Here is a 21,125-nt window from a genome sequence, read left to right as displayed (position 1 = left end):
AGAGTGGTTCAAAAAGTATCTTCAAAACTGTGGACATTTAAGGGTAAGAGTGGTTCAAAAAGTATCTTCAAAACTGTGGACAAAACTGTGGAAGCCAAGGACCATCCGACAGGTCTCTGTCCAGTAAAGGTTTTGAGTCAGATTGATGAGGTTTCTGTGCCAAATCCAAAAGTGAAGCTGGAATGAAATAGGTCCAGATGATTAGTATCATCTGAAAAAAGTGCTTGGAGCTGGCCTGCCAGGACACACGAAAGCTCCTTGCCAGGGAGGGGCCTTGCCAGAGAGGGAGTGGGAGGGAGAGAGTGATTTCAAGAATAACATTATTGTTAAATCCTTGACTCCTCCAGGCAAGTTAATTTCCAACATCTCTGTGTTACCCTAAGTGACCCTTCTGCCTTCTTTTCATCCAAGCACTGCCTTGCCTATGTTGAGAGTGCAGATATGAAACCCAGAAATAGTGACTTTAATAATGGGGGGGAGGGGGGTCTTTTGCTTATCTAATAGATAGGGTTGCCAAGTCCAATTCAAGAAATATCTGGGGACGTTAGGGGTGGAGCCAGAAGACTTTGGGGGTGGAGCCAGGAGACATCGGGGCGGAGCCAGGAACAAGGGTGTGTCAAGCATCATTGAACTCCAAAGGGAGTTTTGGCCATCACATTTCAAGGGATTGCACATCTTTTAAATGCCTTCCTTCCATAGGAAATAATGAAGGATAGGGGCACCTTCTTTGGGGGCTCATAGAATTGGACCCCCTAGTCCAATATTTTTGAAACTTAGGGAGTATTTTGGGGAGAGCCACTGGATACTATACTGAAAATTTGGTGTCTCTACCTCAAAAAGCAGGGGCCCCAGAGCCCTAGATACCCGTGGATCAATTCTCCATTATTTTCTATGGGAATAAGTCTCCATAGGGAATCATAAGTACCCAGCAGACATTTTCCTCCCTTCCCTCCGCTCTCTGACGACCCTGAAGCGGGGGGGAGGGCCTCCAAACCTGGGGATCCCCTGCCCCCACCTGGGGATTGGCAACCCTACTAATGGACCACCTTTCTGTAATGCTCAATTTATATCCAACAATCACCACAAGCATTGTAATCCAACAACCCAGAATTAAAACAGCCTATACCAGTAACAACTTATCCTCAAAACACTACAGATCAAATATCTGCAGCAAATATTTACAGACAAAAGTCGTATCAGAATTCAATCAAACCTACTGACTGTATCCTGCAAAGCCAATCTTGAATGATCCAAAATATACACTATACAGAAATGCACCTGGCCTTACCCTAAATGGAAAGAGGGAATATGGCCACATTTAGCCAGCTCTCATGTCAATGTTTCTCTGGTCAACTATTCCAAAGACAGAAAAGCCCTTTCATTACCACATGCTGTACCCAATGAAAGGAAGGGGTATCTGGCCTGCCGCTCCAAATTCAACTAATGCAGAGCTCGCATGTAGAGGGGTTGAACTTTCACATATGTGGGTCCCAAGCTTTGCTAGGCTTTCCAAGGAAGCACCAGCATCTTCAATTGATCTCGGAAGCACATTGGTGGCCAGTATAGCTAGTAAAAAATTGCACGAATCTGCTGTTGTGAGGACAAGTGAGCAACACTGCAGAACAATGCACATGGAGATGAAGAAATGCATTGCTTTTTTATGATGCAAATAATAGATGTGATTTTAATTTTCCTGAGCAGAATCCATTTCAAGTAAGTGCCCCAGATGTAGAAACTGGTTACCAAAAGGTGACTGTGGATCCAGAGAAACAAACAAAAAGCAATGCATGGACTTCTTGAACGGGATGCAGGACATAACAACCTTCTGGCCAGACTTTAAACAAAGGACAAATATTAGTAATAGCATGGTATAAGTAAAATAGCAGCAACACGTAACAACATTTTTCCTGAAGACTAAGAATGTGTGCGTTTGTGCCTATGTTTAAAAAGAAAAACAAAAAAACCCACAAAGCTTTTTACTTCAGAAGAGAACAGTTATGACACACAATTAGGCTACGGTTTTCAGTTTCAAGCCATGAACAGTTTAGCCAGCCCTCGTTAAATGGGCAACAAACCATAATATTATCAGGGCCCAACGAACGAAGCAACATGCACAACAAGTATTTGGCAAGCTAACCGAGGTGTATCTGCTTTTGCAGGTAAATGTCCTGTACAAATGAAATTAATTTTCAGCAGAGCTGAAATATTTATTGAAATAATAGAGAAGGATTTGAATACCCTTAGTGTTTTGGATTTCAGGAGAAAGTATTTCAATGAAATGATGTAATCTGATATGGGTACTTACCTTGAGGGTTTACGGCGTGACTGCACAATTTTGGGTGATTTTGAGGACACCTTAAAGTGGCAAAGAAAGGGGGAAAAAATATTACTACCATGTGGCTTCATTATAGTGACACAATCAGCAGCAACTTCAGAAACTGAACTAGTGGTCTGCTGCCCATATCCAAGATTCCATACTTAGTAACCTAAAGCAGAGGTATTCATCTGTTCTTTCAAGTATGGGTTTCCACCAGTAGATTGAAGATTACAACCTGAGAGCCCAGGAAACTTGGAGGTACTCACTTCTCAAACAAATACTGAACAGCTATTAAGTCCTAGGAGAATTACTCACACTTGTAAATGATCCCACTGATGCTCCCTGTTTATTAAGAGATAACTGCTTTTAGTTTACATGCAGGCTGAATTTAGATATCTTGGCTCACGTGCAATGTCATCTTCTTCATCCTCCCCTCTTGCAAGGAGAATTGTTGTTAAAAATAAACTCCAGTTATCTGTGATATACAAATGCAACTGCACAGATTAACCAGAATCAGATGTACTTCCAATAACTAGTATTATAAACTTGGATTCCCAGTTAAAAGGGAGGGAGGGAGACAACTAATTTCAATTAAACCATATGTACACTTGCATTTCTGCACTATGAATAATCAGAGTTAGTTTTTGACTGCCATTCTCTACCTCTCAGAAGGGAGCAGAGAGAAGTGAGGAGATGGGCAAGAAAACCCAGTAACAAGCCAAGTGTTACTTAACCCAAGTTAATTAACCCACTTGAATGCAACCATCAGGTATATGAAACAACAGCACCTTTATGTTCTCTGTCTAGACTGACTGCAAAGCTATGACCACCCTCAATTCCAAGTACGTGGTTAGAATGCACTGCTAACAAACTTATTCTGAGTTGCAATAAGGGCTGTTTGTCATGTCTGAATTTATCTACTGACATTCATTTCATGGGCCAACAGGAAGGCTTTTGGGCTCCAGTTTTGAGCTTATAAAGAGCTTAACTCTTTATAAACTGCCCAGCACTACATTTTTGGTGTTCCTTCTTGCTTTGAAAACTTGCCAATCTCTGCGGGCAGCGGATCTTCAGGGTCATCAGAAAGGGGGGGAGGAGGAAATGCCTGCCGAGCACTCCATTATATCCCATGGAGACCAATTCCCATAGGGCAGGGCTTTTTTTGAGCAGGAACATATAGAAACACAGTTGCAGCTGGCTTGGCATCGGGGTGTGTGGCCTAATATGCAAATGAGTTCCTGCTGGGTTTTTTCTACAAAAGAAGCCCTACCATAGGGTTAGGGTTAATGCAGCCTTGGAGTAGCACTATTAGATTATATTTTTAGACTGTTTTTAGATTATTTAAATACTTAATTGTTAACTTTATTGAATTGTATAATCTTGTTTTATTGTTTTAATATGGCTTTCGCCATGTTCTGTAAGCCGCCCTGAGCCTGCCTCGGCGGGGAGGGCGGGGTATAAATAAATAAATAATAATAATAATAATAATAATAATAATAATAATAATAATAATAATAATAATAATTATTATTATTATTATTATTATTATTATTATTATTATTATTATTATTATTATTATTATTTTACTAGCGGGGTTCCAGTATGACTTGCAATACCGTCCCAGAAAGGCTTTGGGCCACGCGGATGCCTTGAATCGGTTGCTGCTACCCTCTGGGGACCTGGATCCGGTGCCAGCGCACCAGATAATGTTGCTAGAGTACCTCTCTGACCGCCCAGTTTACGCAAAGGACATTGCTCATTTCTCGGCCAGGGACAAAACCCTCTCCTGGGTTCTCAACTGAGTGAGGATGGGATGGCCCACAGGCCGGGTGGGCTCAGAGTTTGCAGTGTTCACTTCCTGCCAAGAGGAATTATCAGTCCACAAGGGCTGCCTGTTATGGAGGGGTCGGGTAGTGGTGCCCCCTGCTCTGTGGCAAAGAGTCCTCACTGCACTACACGATTTGCACCCGGGAATAGTGCGGATGAAGGCCCTTGCCCGCAGCTATGTCTGGTGGCCCGGAATCGATGACGCCATTGAGTCTTGGGTAGCTAGGTGCCAACCATGCCAGGAGGCCCACCCAGCACCACCCAGAGCACCAGCCCAGCAGCGGAAGTCAACACCTAACCTGTGGTCCTGCTTGCACCTGGACTTCGCGGGGCCAGTCCAGGGCCAGCTATTTTTCCTAATCATGGACTCCTACTCTAAGTGGTTGGAGGTAGTTCCCGTGGCCTCCACTTCCTGCCGGACCACCATTACAGCGCTCCGCAAGGTTTTCGCCACCCACTGCAGGGATTTTTATGCCCTTGCCTCCAAGCATGCTCAGGAACTCCACCACACAAGGCCAGGAGGTGGGGTGCAGAGATCCCACCAGTTCCTTCTGACCTCTGAGCAACCCAGTGAAGACTGAAGGCTGACAGCAGAGCGGAAGGCGAAGCAGGCTGTGTTAATGCACAGATGACCACTCAAAGATCATCAGTTACAGGTAAGCAACTTGTTTATCTTCTTCATAGTCTCTGTGCATCACACCCTTTGGAGAGTAACAAGCTCTGGCCTATTGGCAGGAGGGTGCTGTTAGCTACCCAGTCTCAAAGTGTCTGAAGAACCAAACATCCCATCATCACTCACCGCCATCTCTAACAGACATCAAGAGTGTTCTCTGTGTGTGTGTGTGTGTGTGTGTGTGTGTGTGTGTGTGTGTGTGTAAGAATCAGATGAGAATTTGCTTCTGATCTCCAGGAAGTTCTGCTGCCTACAAGTCTGCTTCTTGGACCAGGGCCAGCACCAATCAATAGGCAATGTGGTGGCCTATAGCGGCATCCAGCCACAGGGGGCAGCAGCAGCACCAGGGGCCAAGAAGCGAGTCAGAGAGGAACAAGACTTGACTCGTGAGGTAAGTCCCTGAGTGCTGTGGGTGGGCAGTGAGGAGGAGAAAGAGGCTGAGTGGGGGCAGTGGGGCATGGGTGCCTCACCAGGGGCACCAAAAACCCTGGTACCACCGCTGTCTGGGACACAGGAAAATATTATGAGGAGAAGCAAAAGCTTACTCCCAGTTTATAAGGGCATTTCTTAGGTTTCCCTTTCTGATCCTCTCTGGAAGAAAAAGGTCTCTGTGCCTGGCCAGGTCAATGTTAGATCAGAAGCCTATCATCTCCAAGACCGTTTTCGCACACAGCTCACCTCGCAGTCACAATCCTGTTCACTCCGCAGCGTCTGGTCGAATTTCCCACCATCTGCGCCAAAGTTACAGGAAGTGCCGCAGCTTTTGCGTAGCAAACGTAAACTGCTAAAACCCAGTTTACGTTTGCTACGCAAAAGCCGCAGCACTTCCTGTAACTCTGGCACAGCTGGTGGAAAATCCAACAGACGCTGCAGAGGGAACAGGATTGTGACTGCGAGGTAAGCTGTGTGCGAAAACTGTCTACCTGTTCTGTAAACACAACCTTTTGTAAACACAGCAAATGGAGAAGGGGGATCAGAAGACCACTCTCAGCTCAGTGAAGGGTGGGCTTCTGATTCCTCCCCACCAAAACAGCTGTGTCTGTGCAAGGCAGAGACCCAGCAAAACTAGAGATCAGAGCCTTCCCAAATCACAGCAATTTGGAGTGGGGGATCAAAAGCCCACTCCAATCTGATTCTCTGGATTGTGAATCAGCTTCTGTTTTCCCCAGCCTTAAACACACACACACACACAACTTTGCTGTGTTCAAGCAAGTCTGGCAGACAGCAACATCTCCCAGGCTAGGAGATTACACCACCAACTGTTAGCTAACTGGGGGAATCACCTGCAAATTGGCTTCTGATTCTCCCTGCCCCCCTCCCCCGCAAAAAAAAAATCACTGCTATCTCCAGGCAGGAGGAAGTTCTGAAGCTGACTCCCAGATGATCCCTGATCAGCAGACAGTCGGCTTCTGAACAATACTCTTTGGCAGTTGATCACATCGTCCCGTCAGAGCTGAATGAGTTCGGCTAATAACCTAATTATAAATTACCTTTTTATGTGTGAACAATGTGTTTTTATCATTGTTGTTTTGTTAATATTGTTTTACTGTGTTTTTATTATTGTTTTGTTTACATTGTAGGTTGCCTTGAGTTCCACAAGGGAGAATGTGGTATGTTTGGCTGCCAAATGTTTTCCCTACAAATTTCACGACACCCGAGTTCTAAAGGGCTGTGTTTAGGAAATCAGTATTATCTGCATGGACAGTCTGAAGCTATGCAGGCCTCCTCATCGGCACTGTCCACATAACCTCTGTTGCACATCATTGCAGGGTTTTCCTGCCTCATATATCATGCTGTTATTTCATGGAATGTCTCTAGAACATCCACTTTGTTTGAGGGAAGATAAGAACAATTGGTTCTACTCTCAAATCATTTGGCACAGAGTGGAGTGAATCCATTCTGCTCTGCCAAAAATCCAGAGGGAATTTCAACATCTGAAATAGGTCTTCAAATATGAACATATGAACATATGAAGCTGCCTTATACTGAATCAGACCCTTGGTTCATCAAAGTCAGTCTTGTCTTCTCAGGCTGGCAGCGGCTCTCCATGGTCTCAAGCTGAGGTTTTTCACACCTATTTGCCTGGACCCTTTTTTGGAGATGCCGGGGATTGAACCTGGGACCTTCTGCTTCCCAAGCAGATGCTCTACCACTGAGCCACCGTCCCTCCCCAGAACATAAGAACATATGAAGCTGCCTTATACTGAATCAGACCCTTGGTCCATCAAAGTCAGTATTGTCTACTCAGACTGGCAGCGGCTCTCCAGGGGTCTCAAGCTGAGGTTTTTCACACCTATTTGCCTGGACCCTTTTTTGGAGATGCCAGGGATTGAACCTGGGACCTTCTGCTTCCCAAGCAGATGCTCTACCACTGAGCCACCGTCCCCTCCCCGAGCTACCGTCCCCTCCCCAATCTGGTCAATCTGCTTTGGGTGTTTGCAGAGGCCTCCAGGCCTTGCCTTGCCCACTCTGATGCTTACAGCTTGCTGAGCAGGCTGCAACGCAATTAACAGCCACTCTTCATTTGCTACCGCTGACTCTCTAGACAGCAGACTCTCACCTATCAAGTCCACTTGTTATGTTCCAGAACGATTGTTTTTAATTAAGCCATTATTTATAGCAGATTGGTGGGCAGTAGGGGAGGGACAGTGGCTCAGTGGTAGAGCATCTGCTTGGTAAGCAGAAGGTCCCAGGTTCAATCCCCGGCATCTCCAAAAAAGGGTCCAGGCAAATAGATGTGAAAAACCTCAGCTTGAGACCCCTGGAGAGCCGCTGCCAGTCTGAGTAGACAATACTGACTTTGATGGACCGAGGGTCTGATTCAGTAGAAGGCAGCTTCATATGTAGGAGGGACGGTGGCTCAGTGGTAGAGCATCTGCTTGGGAAGCAGAAGGTCCCAGGTTCAATCCCCGGCATCTCCAAAAAAGGGTCCAGGCAAATAGGTGTGAAAAACCTCAGCTTGAGACCCTGGAGAGCCGCTGCCAGTCTGAGTAGACAATACTGACTTTGATGGACCAAGGGTCTGATTCAGTATAAGGCAGCTTCATATGTCCAGTATAGTGTCCAGTTTCAAGAGTAATTAAATGGGCACTTGCTTGCAAATGTCACTGAACATATAAAGTTGCCTTATACTGAATTAGACCATCGGTTTATCAAAGTTAATATTGTCAACTCAGACTGGCAGCAGCTCTCCAGAGTCTTAGGCAGAAGTCTTTCACATCACCTACTGTCATATCCTTTAACTGGAAATGCCAAGGATTGAACCTGGGACCTTCTGCATGCTAAGCAAATAATCTACCACTGAGCCATGACCCTTAACTGGGCGATACAGGATCCAGACTCATCCAGATGCGCAAGTAACTTGGCACTACATAAGCCTGGCTGCTTCTGTAATGTCCAAAGACCAACAATCGCAGCCGATCTTTGCAAGATCTGATGCATCCCCAAACTGCAAATCTTAGAGGCAGAAGTTCCCTTCCAAGCATTACAGCAGCAGTGCAACCACTGGAAGTCTGAGACAGTTCTGTATCTGGCAGCATAGGCTTTAACGTGCAACGCTGTTCTAAGTTGGGAATCTTTCATTGCACCAATATATGTTCAAAAATGGTAGGCCGGTGCAGGAGTGTGCTCCATCTACAGAAAGTATGCTTCATTTCATTTCTATCTGCTAACACAGAGAACAGATTGAGGCAGCTGTTTTAGATGGTGAGTTGTTGATTCAGTAGGTCTAGGTGGTTTTGTTTTGTTTTTTTTGCTTTTGCCTTCCTGGCATTGCTCCAAGTTACCAAACATGAATTATCCAAAACTGATAGAACCTGGTCTATCGAAGTTGGATGCAATAACACATTGAAGGCAGGGTTCATTATTACAAAAATCTGATCCAAGAACTGCATCCTGCAAGGGGTTGTGCGTGTGGAGAGGGAAAGTTCATTGCAAATCCCTCCCCTACCCTATTTCAACAGGCAAATCCAGTCCCAAGACTTGGGGCGTCTTTCCTGTGCTCGCTCCCTCCAATCCTAAACAAAGGCTTACCTTAGGGAGGGTAAAAGTTCTGCTAATCCATTTCCAGGGCATGGTGTCTGCTCTTTCTGAAATCTCCCTCCAAACCAATTCCTGTCTCCTCCACAGAGAGTCAATCCAAGGAATCCACAGTAATAAAGGGGTGATATGATTAAGCAGCATAAGCCTGGCACACAACAGGCTCCATGCCAGGGGTGGTCAGTCTGTGATGCTGCCGGTTTGGTCCCTGCGGCTCAGCAACATTCTAACCGCAAACAGTTCTCCCGCTGTTGTTATTGCTAATGGAAATGGAGCCCCACCTCTTCCTGAGACTCTCTCCCCAACACACACCCCCACACACCACGAGGAAGAGTCAGGCAGATATCAGCTGATAGGAATAACAGCTTTCAAGCGAAAGTTATTAAATTCTCAGGAAGCATAGCGTCCAGAATTCAGGGGGGGAAATGGAAACGACAAATGAACTTCTCTGAAGGCTGGGTTTTCTGGCAGTAGCTGTTAGTCCCAATTCCCTCTATCCTGGCAGGCACACACCTTGCTTCAGTAGCAAAAGCAGCAATGAGCCACCAGACACCTTGCTTCAATAGCCAGTGAGAAATCCAGGTCACTGAGCTGGAACATGAGCTAGCTTTTAGCTACCCCAGCGAAGTCAAAAGGAGGGTAAGAAAGAGCCATGCACCACTCTGTCATCGAGTTCCAGCTGACAGTCCCCCTCTCCCCAGTTTCGGCTGCCATTGATGGGACCGTCAGGATGTGGACAGCAAGCAACCTCTTGCAGTGCCTGAACACAGCTCAATGGAGAATCCCTTCCTTGGGGAACATCGTCATTTATATGAGCTTTTTAAATTGCATGAACTGCCAGAGAAGCCAATTTTGGCAGGAAACGGTTGAGTTGTTTCAACGTCTTTAGTTATTTTATCACCTTTGTATATTTGTGAAGGTTGTTTGCTGCCCTGGAGGGTGTCTCAAGCAGTGGTTTTCAAATTTCCTGCTTTCACAGAAGTGTTTCTGCGATGGCATGTTACAGGGCGGGGGGGGGGGGGGGATTGGAAGTGATGAGAAACATGTCTTTCGGGAAGCCATTTATAAATGTGAAATCCCTGACAAGTTTCTAAGGATCCTCAAATTTCCGTGCCACATGATCTGAAAACTACATCTTATTAGATCGAAAGTAATATAGAAAGAAAAATAAACAAGTCTTATATTCTTTTAATAGTCCATCAAGGGGCACCAATTTATTATGAAATTCAAAACAATTGTACCCTTCTGTTTAGTGGGGGATTGAAACAGGCACTGCTGTAGACTTCTACTAGCTGTATATGTAATGGGGGGTGGGGGGAGAGACCATGCCAAGAGAATGCTGTTTTTTTCTGAAGCACACAGCAGCTTTGTTCCTTTCAAAACCACACAATCTGATTTTCGCTTTTCTGATTATTAAAAATTTTGTGTGGATTGTCAGGGACGGAGCAATTTATCTCATGAGCAGCAGCTAGGTCTCCTCCTCCTTCCATAAACCATGGGATTGGAGGCCTTGTAGTGCAAACAAAACCACAACAGACTGGATGGAACAATATGAAGACATCCAATGTTATCCCATCATAACTAGGGGCACAATAGTACAAGATTATCTTGAGCTCTCATTCCATTTAGCCTAATATTCTGGGAAGCATTTCCAGATGTGTTTGGTAGTAGTCTAATCCAACCGTTTCTGTCCATCAGACAAACAGGAATAGTCATTTTGCTAAAAAGATTCTCCAAGTGTGTTTATATCCGGACAAGGCTATTAGCCTGGGAGAACAAGGTGTTAACATTCCTCTAACAATTACAACTTTGTTTCTAGTCATTTCTCAAATCTCATGAAACTTCCACCCTTTCCTTTCATCATGTGTGACTGAAGAACTGTGGATAAAAATTGCTACTTCTTTGACGAGGAAAAAAATGGATCTTGCAAATTTATTCAATCCTGTAAAATAGCCCCTGCGATCTTCTGAGAGGACTTGACATTATAATGCACATACAAGCAGACCATCTGCATGAGTGTTGTGTTCAGTTTTGGGCATCACAATTTAAGAAGGATATAGACATGCTGGAACATGTCCAGAGAAGGGCAAAGAAGATGGTGAGGGGTCTGGAGAATGTTGAAGAAGCTTAGTATGTTTAGCCTGGATAGGAGATGACTGAGAGGTGATATAAGAACATACGAACATAAGAGAAGCCATGTTGGATCAGGCCAATGGCCCATCCAGTCCAACACTCTGGGTCATACAGTGGCCCCCAAAAAATTATATATACACATACACACTGTGGCTAATAGCCACTGATGGACCTCTGCTCCATGTTTTTATCTAACCCCCTCTTGAAGCTGTCTATGCTTGTAGCCACCACCACCTCCTGTGGCAGTGAATTCCACATGTTAATCACCCTTTGGGTGAAGAAGTACTTCCTTTTATCTGTTTTAACCTGACTGCTATGGCGATATGATCACCATCTTCAGGTACTTGAAGGGCTGTCATATAGGGGATGCTGCAGAGTTGTTGTTTTTTTGTTGCCCCAGAAGGCTGGACCAGAACCAATGAGTTGAAATTAAATCTTTGGTTAAATTAATTAAATCTTTGGTTTTTTGGCTAAACATTAGGAAGAACTTTCTGACAGAGCAGTTCCTCAGTCAAACAGGCTTCCTTGGGAGGTGGTGGGCTCTCTTTCTTTGGAGGTTTTCAAACAGAGGATAGATGGTCATCTGACAGCAATGCTGATTCTGTGGATTTGGGGAGCTCAAAAGAGGGAAGGCAGGAAGGGTTGCATCAGTATTTAGTTCTTGTGGCCCTTTCTTACATGGCCATGGAAATGCTGATCTCTACTTTGGGATCAGGAAGTAATTTTCTCCAGGCCACTTTGGTCAGAGATCATATGAACATATGAAGCTGCCTTATACAGAATCAGACCCTCAGTCCATCAAAGTCAGAATTGTCTACTCAGACTGGCAGCAGCTCTCCAGGGTCTCAAGCTGAGGTTTTTCACACCTATTTGCCTGGATCCTTTTTAGTTGGAGATGCCGGGGATTGAACCTGGGACCTTCTGCTTACCAAGCAGATGCTCTGTCACTGAGCCACCATTCCTCCCCAGTATTGTCTTCTCAAACTGGCAGTGGCTCTCCAGGGTCTCAAGCGGAGGTTTTTCACACCTATTTGCCTGGACCCTTTTAGTTGGAGATGCCGGGGATTGAACCTGGGACCTTCTGCTTACCAAGCGGATGCTCTACCACTGAGCCATTGTCCCTCCTTAAAAAATCCTGGAGGGATTTCTGGTTGTTGGGTTTTGGGGTTTGTTTGTTTGTTTTGTTTTTGGAGCAGGGGTAACAGGGGTAGTGGGGGGAGGTATTTGTGAATTTCCTGTATCGTGGAAGGAGTTGGACTTGATTACCCTGGGGTGCAGTCAGACGTATCATCTGTGGTGACACAGCTCCGTCTCGCTGAAGGATTAAATATGTTCGTCCAGACATCCACATCTGGCAATCAAGCGTCATCCAGGGTCATCCCAGCTTGCTGCGGATCAATGCCGCATTAATTTCATAGCGCAGAAAGTCCGGCCCTTTTTCAAAGAAGTGGCACAAAATTGGGTTTTTCCTGTTTGGACAGCTCATGTGCGATACTGCCCCTTGGAATGTTTACCGCCCCTCCCACCTTTTTTTTTTTTTAAAAAAGCCCCAGCAGACATGCACATTGCCAGATCATCCGGAAATTTGAGGTGACATTTCTGCTTCTCCAATCAACACAGGATTGGAGGGGGGAGGAAACGTTATCCTACTATTCAGAACAGGAAAACATCTTTTTTTTCAATGTGGAGGATTTCCAGATATTATTGTCACTGCCAATTTCTAGGAAAGTAATTCCTGGCAGTTCCCTGGTTTGAATCGGCAACGTTAATTCCAGAAACTTTCCCCCCTTCCCCCCACCAGCTCTGAAGCAACGTTTGATTTCCCACCTCCAAACAGTTGGGCACATGTTCAATGGACTCCCCCCTCCCAGGAATCACCATCTGATCCCGCATGCGCCAAGAAAAGAGTGTGATAGTATTGGATGTCTGATCGCTCAACAACAGAATGAGTCGCATTCTTGGATGCTTGTCTGATCGGCCCTGCATCGAATCAATATTCAGCCGTTCAAATTTGAGCACTACACACTTGCTTTTAATGTGACGTGTGACCGCACCCCTGGACTTCCAGCTATGGTTCTATGAACTATTGTGAGCTGAGAGGGGTGTCAGTCAGCAATGTTCAATGACACTCACTGGCTTGGTATAGACATAATGCCAAATCATTGTTTTATTTTAACTAAGTTAGTTTGCTAAAATCAGGATGTGGCTTCTACTGCCTTTAGTATTTCCCTCACCTTCTCTGTAGAGATCCAGCTGGTATTCCAGCCTGCACTGCAGTGAGAATAGCACTGTGGAGCAAGCCATACCCAATTCAGGATGTATCAGATCCTTGTTTGACAACCAAATAACCATAATTAGTGGCCTGAACATGGGTTATCACACCAATCATAGAGGTTTTAAAAATGCATTTAATACATTTCTATATTGATGGTCTACGATGTTTTCATGGTGACTTACGATAAAATCAGACAATAAAATATCAATAATAAAAACTACAATCATCAATAGAAAACAGAAAAACTCCTATAGCACCTTAAAGACGAACAAAAATTTGTGGAAGGGTTTGAGCTTTTGTGAGTCACTGCTCCCTTCTTCAGATACCAACAGATACCAAATAGATGTGTCTCAGTACTCTCAACCAACTAACATATCCTCAGCTGTATCTGAATTAAGCTTCAGTTTATTGGCTTTCATCTAGCCCATTTCCACATCTGAGCAGCCAGGTCAGAACATGGTTTGATTAATTATCCCATCAATGCATGTGGCATCTAAATCAAGCCCCTGGCACCAAGTCTTGTCACAAACAGCAATACTTCCTTTTGGTTATACTGTGACAAGAATGGCCATATGAATGGCATCGAAATTTAACTTCTAAATTCTGAATGGCACAACTGTATAGACAACCTAACAGGGAAAAAAATGTAGTGGAAACCCACCAAAAGTGAAAATATATTTATTTCAGTGACAGTGCAATAAAAAAAATAACCCAAGACATTCTGAGCATTTAATATACTTGCAGCAAGCTACACAGAATAAATATCACCAATCTCCTGGCGCCTTTAAAAGCTAAATTTCAGGTGCATAGGGTCCAAACTCAGACCAGGGCCATGTAGAGTGGACAGTAAAGGTTTAATATGATCACTCTTGCGTGGTTTCGCCATTCAAAACTAGCAACATCAAGGATATGCTGAGTATTTTGGCACAAACATGATTTCCAAGCAGATTTACATTGATTTAACTTCCTTGCTTATATGCAAGCTGTGCTCCCACTTTGACTACCTCAAAATTCATGTCAAAATTCATCTTGAATCCTAGGCCAAGTAGCCACTTATGGTATAGGTTCAGATCATGTCTTGGTAATAAGCAGGGCTTTTTTTGTAGTAGGAAGTCCTTTGCATATTAGGCCACACACCCCTGATGTAGCTAATCCTCCAAGAGCTTACAGTAGGCCCTGTATGAAGAGCCCTGTAAGCTCTTGGAGGACTGGCTACATCAGGAAGGTGTAGCCTAATATGCAAAGGAGTTCCTGCTACAAAAAAAAGCCCTGGTAATAAGTGACAAATCACAGTTACTTCTGTACTTGCAGAGTCTGAGAGCTAAATTATCTCAACTATCAGTAAGGTTGCCAGATCTGAGTTGAGAAATATCTGGAGATTTGTGAGGTGGAGCCTGAAGATAGTAGGGTTTAGGGAGGAGAGAGACTTCAATGCAGTATAATATCATAAAGTCCACCTTCCAAAGCAGCCATTTTCAGCTGCAAGAATAGAAGATCTCCAGCCACTACCTGGAGTTGGCAAATCTAATTAATAGAGAAGAAGCACGTATCCCTCCTGAAGCCATGGTCAGGTCATCAGATTGACTTACTTGTGAAGCACAGAATTGTTCACACTTAACCGCCTGTTTGTGCCTTTGAAGAAAATATTGGATTTATCTCCTGCCCTCCACTCCGAAGAGTCTCAGAGCGGCTCACAATCTCCTTTACCTTCCTCCCCCACAACAGACACCCTGGAAGGTAGATGAAGATATTGGATTTATATCCCGCCCTCCACTCTGAAGAGTCTCAGAGCGGCTCACAATCTCCTTTACCTTCCTCCCCCACAACAGACACCCTGTGAGGTGGGTGGGGCTGGAGAGGGCTTTCACAGCAGCTGCCCTTTCAAGGACAAGCTCTGCCAGAGCTATGGCTGACCCAAGGCCATGCCAGCAGCTGCAAGTGGAGGAGTGGGGAATCAAACCCGGTTCTCCCAGATAAGAGTCTGCACACTTAACTACTACACCAAACTGGCTCTTTGCAGCCAGATACATTATTTAAATGACTCATTAGATACACAACATATTTTTTTTTCCACTTCTGTAGTCAGAAGAATCAATTCCACAGCTGGCTCTGCCACTAGGCAAACCAGGCAATTGTCTAGGGCGCTGGCCTTTTGGGGTCACCAAACTGAGCACCCTCCGTGTGACTTGGTGACATTATCAGTGTAGGGTGGTGGGGGGGCACCAGACGTTAGCCTTGTCTAGGCTGCCAGACAGTCTAGAGCCAGCTCTGATCAATTCATAATCACAAGAGTTGATTACAAGATTACTAGGCTGACAGGCAGACGCTGTTGGCACACAATGACATCTAAAGAGGGAAGCGTCAGCTGCAACTCAAAAATCTTTAAATGGTTTTATCGTGGAGTGAGATGGACAAATGAACTAAAACTTTAAGAGGCTAAGATTTAGATATATTCAAAAAGGAGTGGAAGAAATTTAAAGGATATATGGAGAAAGAGTGGAATGTAAAAAGACACTGGGCAATTTTTTAGTGTTAATGAGAAAAGAAAAGTATTGAACTTTGATTGGTTAGTGGTACCTTATAATTAAATTTAAATTTATAACTTCAGGGAAGTCAAATATTGGAGGGAGCGGGGGTTGAAATATCATATGGGTTAGTATAGAAAAGAGACAATTAAATATTGTAACCATATGTTATTAATAAATTGTTAAAACACAAACAAATCTTAAAATGTTTTTTTTTCTTTTAACTTATGCCTTTTAAGAATGAAAGGCATCAACAGATGGGGTCTGTGTAGGTAGCTGTGCGAGACAGCAATATAATGCAAATACATCAATTGTTGAGACACAATTGTTGAGACACATCAATACAGCTTTGTGAACAATCAATTGAACATATGGACATATGAAGCTGCCTTTTACTGAATCAGACCCTTGGTCCATCAAAGTCAGTATTGTCTTCTCAGACTGGCAGCGGCTCTCCAGGGCCTCAAGCTGAGGTTTTTCACACCTATTTGCCTGGACCCTTTTTTTGGAGATGCCAGGGATTGAACCTGGGACCTTCTGCTTCCCAAGCAGATGCTCTACCACTGAGCCACCGTCCCTCTCTGATTGTAACTGGTGAGCAAGCCATGAGTTGACCATAACCCATTGCTCCTATTAGCTTTGGATAGGAAAGCATGGGTGCCCATTTTATACTTGCCTTTTCTCCCTCTTTTCCTAATAATAGTATTAGAATGATAGTTTGGTAGGTGAAGCAATACAGAGGTGAAAAGATTAAACCCTTTTTCCACTCGTCAAATGGCCCCTGAAATGTAGGTTTGAGGGAATGATCTGATCACACATCTCCCAATATATCATCTGTTTTGAAGTTCAATAGAAGGCTACTATGTAACCCACTAGCAAATGCTCCAGAGCTTGTCTACAAAAAAATTCTGAATTGCTTGCATTTGCCTTGCAATGCAACTTAAGAGTGATTCCCTTAAAAATATTTCCTTGATGGAATAATCGTCACCTGAAAGACACTGGGATAATTTCATTGCATTGTTAATGGAAAATAACACCGTTTATAGGTTTCCACCATCACCCTGTTTGTGAGTGAGAATTTCACAGATCGCACAAAGTCTTACTGCTCTGCAAATTCATATTGTATGACTTCTGCCCTCTAAAGTGCTACATGGCAACACAATCCACTGCTGCTGCGTAAGAATATTAACTTTATTATGGGGACCTGGAAGGTAATTTTTATGTGGCATTTTTTTTCCTGCTGTGTAAGATAAGAAGAAAAGTTGCTTTCTGACATTTCTTACCGTTGCTTCATTTTCCCAGAATTTTCATTGTGTTCCTTTTTCTTTTCTTTCCCTTTCTGGGATACGCTACTCAACTCTTTTCAATCTGTCTCTTTCTGTGCATGTTTCTGCACACTTTGGATACGGTCTCTCTTGCATTGTCTTCAGCCTCTAAACATACCTGCTCTTTGGTAATCAGTGATTTCCAAAGCGTGAAAGGCACCGGCGGTTGCCCGTTAACGTCTCTTTACACCATGCATTTACACCATACACTAGCATTATCCATCATAGCTTTTGCCAACAGATGTATCAAAGAAGTTGTATATCACATTCCATTTGTGTGCACTGAACCAGCATTATGACTTCTTCAGCAAATGAACAGACCGCAACTCTCAACAAGACCAGTTCACCAGACAGTCAACTTTGTATTGATTACAACACATAAATATGGTCATCTAAGCTGAATCTGCTATGAACACAGGGGAGACTGGAACGCTTTGAAACTTGGGTGTGGCTCACATTGGCTAATAACTATGGCTAAATTTGAGATTGATTAGGCCTGGTTTACTGCAGAAGGAGTGGTCACATTCTGATTCTAGGCCTGAGCAATCCCCTGCTTGTAAAGAAGGCAGAAGGTTATTACTGGAGTGCCTAAAGGCATTCATAGGGCACTGGGGAGACTACAATAGCTAGTTTTGGGAGCCTGGGATTTTGGTTCAGAGTAAGGAGTAGAAGACTGAGAAGCAGTTGAGAAATTCCACAATAAGGAGCCAAAGAAAGGGGCACAGCAAGGGTGTACTGAGGCTTCATGGGGGCATTCGTCCTCCTGAACAGACTCCAGTGTAACAGAGATGAGTCATATCACTTACCGGGGTATCTACATGCTTCGCAGGACTCTCCTCGCTGGATGGCTATGGGAAGAGAGACACAGAGATTGCGTTAACCCTCAATTCAAAGTATCCTCCCCTTATTTTTTTAGCACAAAACTTCATGTCCCCAGGAAATCTTTCACACATCCCACTTTCTCCCCATTAACTGAAGAAAGAGGCTCAAGGGGTCTGGAATCCTTGGAGGTTGGGCCATGTTCCTCATCATGGAAATTTTAATGGAGAAATAGAAACTTAATGTATAGACCAGGGGTATATAATTCAAATAACTGCAGCACTGCTCTTTCTCACGCCACTGGGCTAATCTGAGAAGCGCTGGAGGCTCCCAACACCACCACCATTACTTTTCCTGTAAAATGGAATAACACTGGGGTGGATAAGAACAGCAGTACTGGCATTCCTTCCATCTAGCCCAGGGTTTCCGACACACTCTTGTAGCATGATCAACCTACACCATCCATGTTGTACAGACCTAGTTCAGTAGGCAGAAACAGCCCTGGTAGCAGGATCAAAACCTACAGTGGTACTGGCTTATTGGATTTGCATGGAAGTAGTCCCTAGATTCAATTGCTTGCATGCTCAGCTAAAAGTATCTTATGTAAGTACCCACACCACTAGTCTGCAACCTGGAAATCATGTGGTTTTTTTTACATATGTGTGTGTGTGCATGCACCCAGAAGCCTATCCCTGCGTCCAGCTCTGGTATTCCAAGGAGGTCTCCCATCCAAGTACCGGCCAGAGTTGACCCTGCGTAGCTTCCAACATCTGATGAGATTAGGCTTGCCTGGGCTATCCAGGTCAGGGCCGAATCATGTTTGTTGTTGGTTACCATTCACATGGGGTGAACTGGGGAGAAAAAAAACAGCCCTAGAAAAGCACACACACGCCCACCCCATTTCCTGGCCTCTCTTCCCAAAGAAAGGATGGAGGAAGGAGCAACCCGCCTGCCCAGCCAGCTGGGTGTCACTTTCCATGCAAAGTATGAGACCAGGCACTAGCTCCCTACTCCATATGGGCTGAAGTGAGCTGGTCATCAGAACCCTTCTTCCACTAGGCTGGACTAGCTCAGATGAGGGGGGGAAGCCATTGGTCCACCAGGAGAAGTCTCAGTGACCATAATGGCCCATCCATTCCTGCACTTACAGCTCATGTCAAGACTTAAAGAAACATAATTTTGCCATTCTTGCACCATGCATACAGCTGAGCAACAACAGAAATTACTTTCAGCTTAGCCACAGCTACTGCAATTATATGAACATATGAAGCTGCCTTATACTGAATCAGACCCTTGGTCCATCAAAGTCAGTACTGTCTACTCAGACTGCCAATGGCTCTCCAGGGCCTCAAGCGGAGGCTTTTCACGCCTACTTGCCTGGACCCTTTTTAGTTGGAGATGCCGGGGATTGAACCTGGGACCTTCTGCTTACCAAGCAGATGCTCTACTACTGAGCCACCGTCCCTCCCCTAAAACAAATGAAACTGCCTTATACTGTAAGGAATCTCAAGTAAAATCCACATTTTTATTTGCACATTTTTATGTCTTCCAAAATTTGAGACTGAAGGTTGGCAAGGGGTGGGATGTAACACAAAAAATAGGAGTGGTCGCAGAAGCCAGTTCCTTGAATCACAATGGCCAAACAGTCATAAATTTTCTCTAGTACTGTGTCGGGTGGCCAACGGTAGCTCTCCAGACATTTTTTGCCTACAACTCCCATCAGCCCCAACCAGCATGGCCAATGGTTCTAGATATTATATCTAGAACACTTGTAGAAAGCCCTATTTTTGAAAGCTTATTAATAGCCCCGAAGTCTTTCTCAATTATGGTCCTCAATTTGTGCAGCTATATTCCTAGAGACCCTCTGGATTAATTCCCTCCAGACTTTGAAAATGACAATTAAAATCATCTTGTTCTGAAGGGCTTTTGAAGACAGCTAACAGACTCATTCTCCTCTGTTAACTTTTTGGCTTATCCTTGTTTTTTTTTTAATGTTCTAGTTAGTAATAACTGGCAGGGGAGAAAAGTTGGGAATGCTTTGCCAGCTAAATGGGACCTGGGCCAAGATTTTTTTTTCCTCCTCTGTTTCAGGAATTTATAGGGTTTCCAGTTCCAGCTTGGGAAATACCTAGAGCTTTTGGGAGACTGAGGAGGGTGGGGTTAAGGGACAGGAAAGACTTCAATGGGGTATATATTGCCATAGACTTCATGTTCCAAAGCAGCCATTTTCTCCGCAGAACTGATCTCTACCACCTGGAAATCAGTTGTAATCAGTTGTAGAAGTTGGCTACCTTAGGTATTTAGCCTGGGTGTGGCCAGTGGTTAGGGTTGCCAAGTCCAATTCAAGAAATATCTGGGGACTTTGGGGGTGAGGCCAGGAGACATTAGGGGTGGAGCCAAGATCAAGGCCACGTGCCCCATCCCAAACCCATGTTAGAGCTCCCTTCCTCCCGCCTCCCCCGCCCGGGAGACTCACTTGAGGTTGTCGAGGGAGTGGACGTTGTAGGCGGCGCTGCCGTGCCCGCCGCCCCAGCTGCACAACCGCCCGAACATGCCGCCGGTGGCTGCCTCGCCTCCGCTCTCCGGTTACGGCCTGGCTCCCCTCATCGGCATCGCCTCTGCCGGCCCCACACTGCCATTCGGCAGCCACACACAGCTGCCCAGCCGTGGAAGGAGCCACGCGGGACACGCCAGGAAACGTAGTCCCTGAGGAGACGCTGCCCGGCAGCCGGAGAGGACGCAAGGACTACGAGTCCCAGCGTGCACCTTGCGAAGAGAGGCTGGACTGGAGCGAATAGCAGGCCGGCAGTGGGCGGGTCTTTGTGACCCAGAGGAAGGGAGGAGCCTGAAGCCTGCGAGTGAGGCAGGCAGGGAAAGAGTGTCTCTGTTTGAGAGAGTGGCACCAAAATTGGCGCCGTTTCCCTCCTCCCCCGCTTCCGGATTTTTGGAGAGCGGGGGAGGAGGCTGCTAATTCAGGGGTCCCCCGCCGGGGGGGGGGTTGGGAAGCCTACCAGTGGTACAGACTGAAGGGAAGAACCAAAGGGACCTTGGCTCTTGGCTGTTAACCCATGGCTGATATTTTATGGCCTTGAGTGAGCTGGCCCAGTGAATCCAGGACCAGCCCAGATACTGGAGTTGTGCTGCATGTTATTTTCCTTTGTTAAATTTATAGTTTTCTCTTTCTTAACGTTCT

At 45.0% G+C, this 21,125-nt stretch overlaps 1 protein-coding gene across 1 annotated transcript in view; it reads right to left on the bottom strand.

Annotated features, from left to right (window-relative positions):
• Positions 1–21,125, bottom strand: part of TNS1 (tensin 1) — a 494,447-nt gene that overhangs the window by 166,017 nt on the left and 307,305 nt on the right. Inside the window, exons 5-6 of the mRNA XM_060261061.1 lie at positions 17,920–17,961; positions 2,306–2,355 (exon numbers count right to left, since the gene is read on the bottom strand). Of these exons, the coding sequence (XP_060117044.1) occupies positions 2,306–2,355; positions 17,920–17,961 (92 nt within the window). The remainder of the gene's footprint in view (positions 1–2,305; positions 2,356–17,919; positions 17,962–21,125) is intronic.

The sequence above is a fragment of the Heteronotia binoei genome, chromosome 21 (genome assembly GCF_032191835.1).
Source record: "Heteronotia binoei isolate CCM8104 ecotype False Entrance Well chromosome 21, APGP_CSIRO_Hbin_v1, whole genome shotgun sequence".
Classification (NCBI taxonomy): domain Eukaryota; kingdom Metazoa; phylum Chordata; class Lepidosauria; order Squamata; family Gekkonidae; genus Heteronotia; species Heteronotia binoei.
This window is presented reverse-complemented; position numbering and strand designations above follow the sequence as displayed.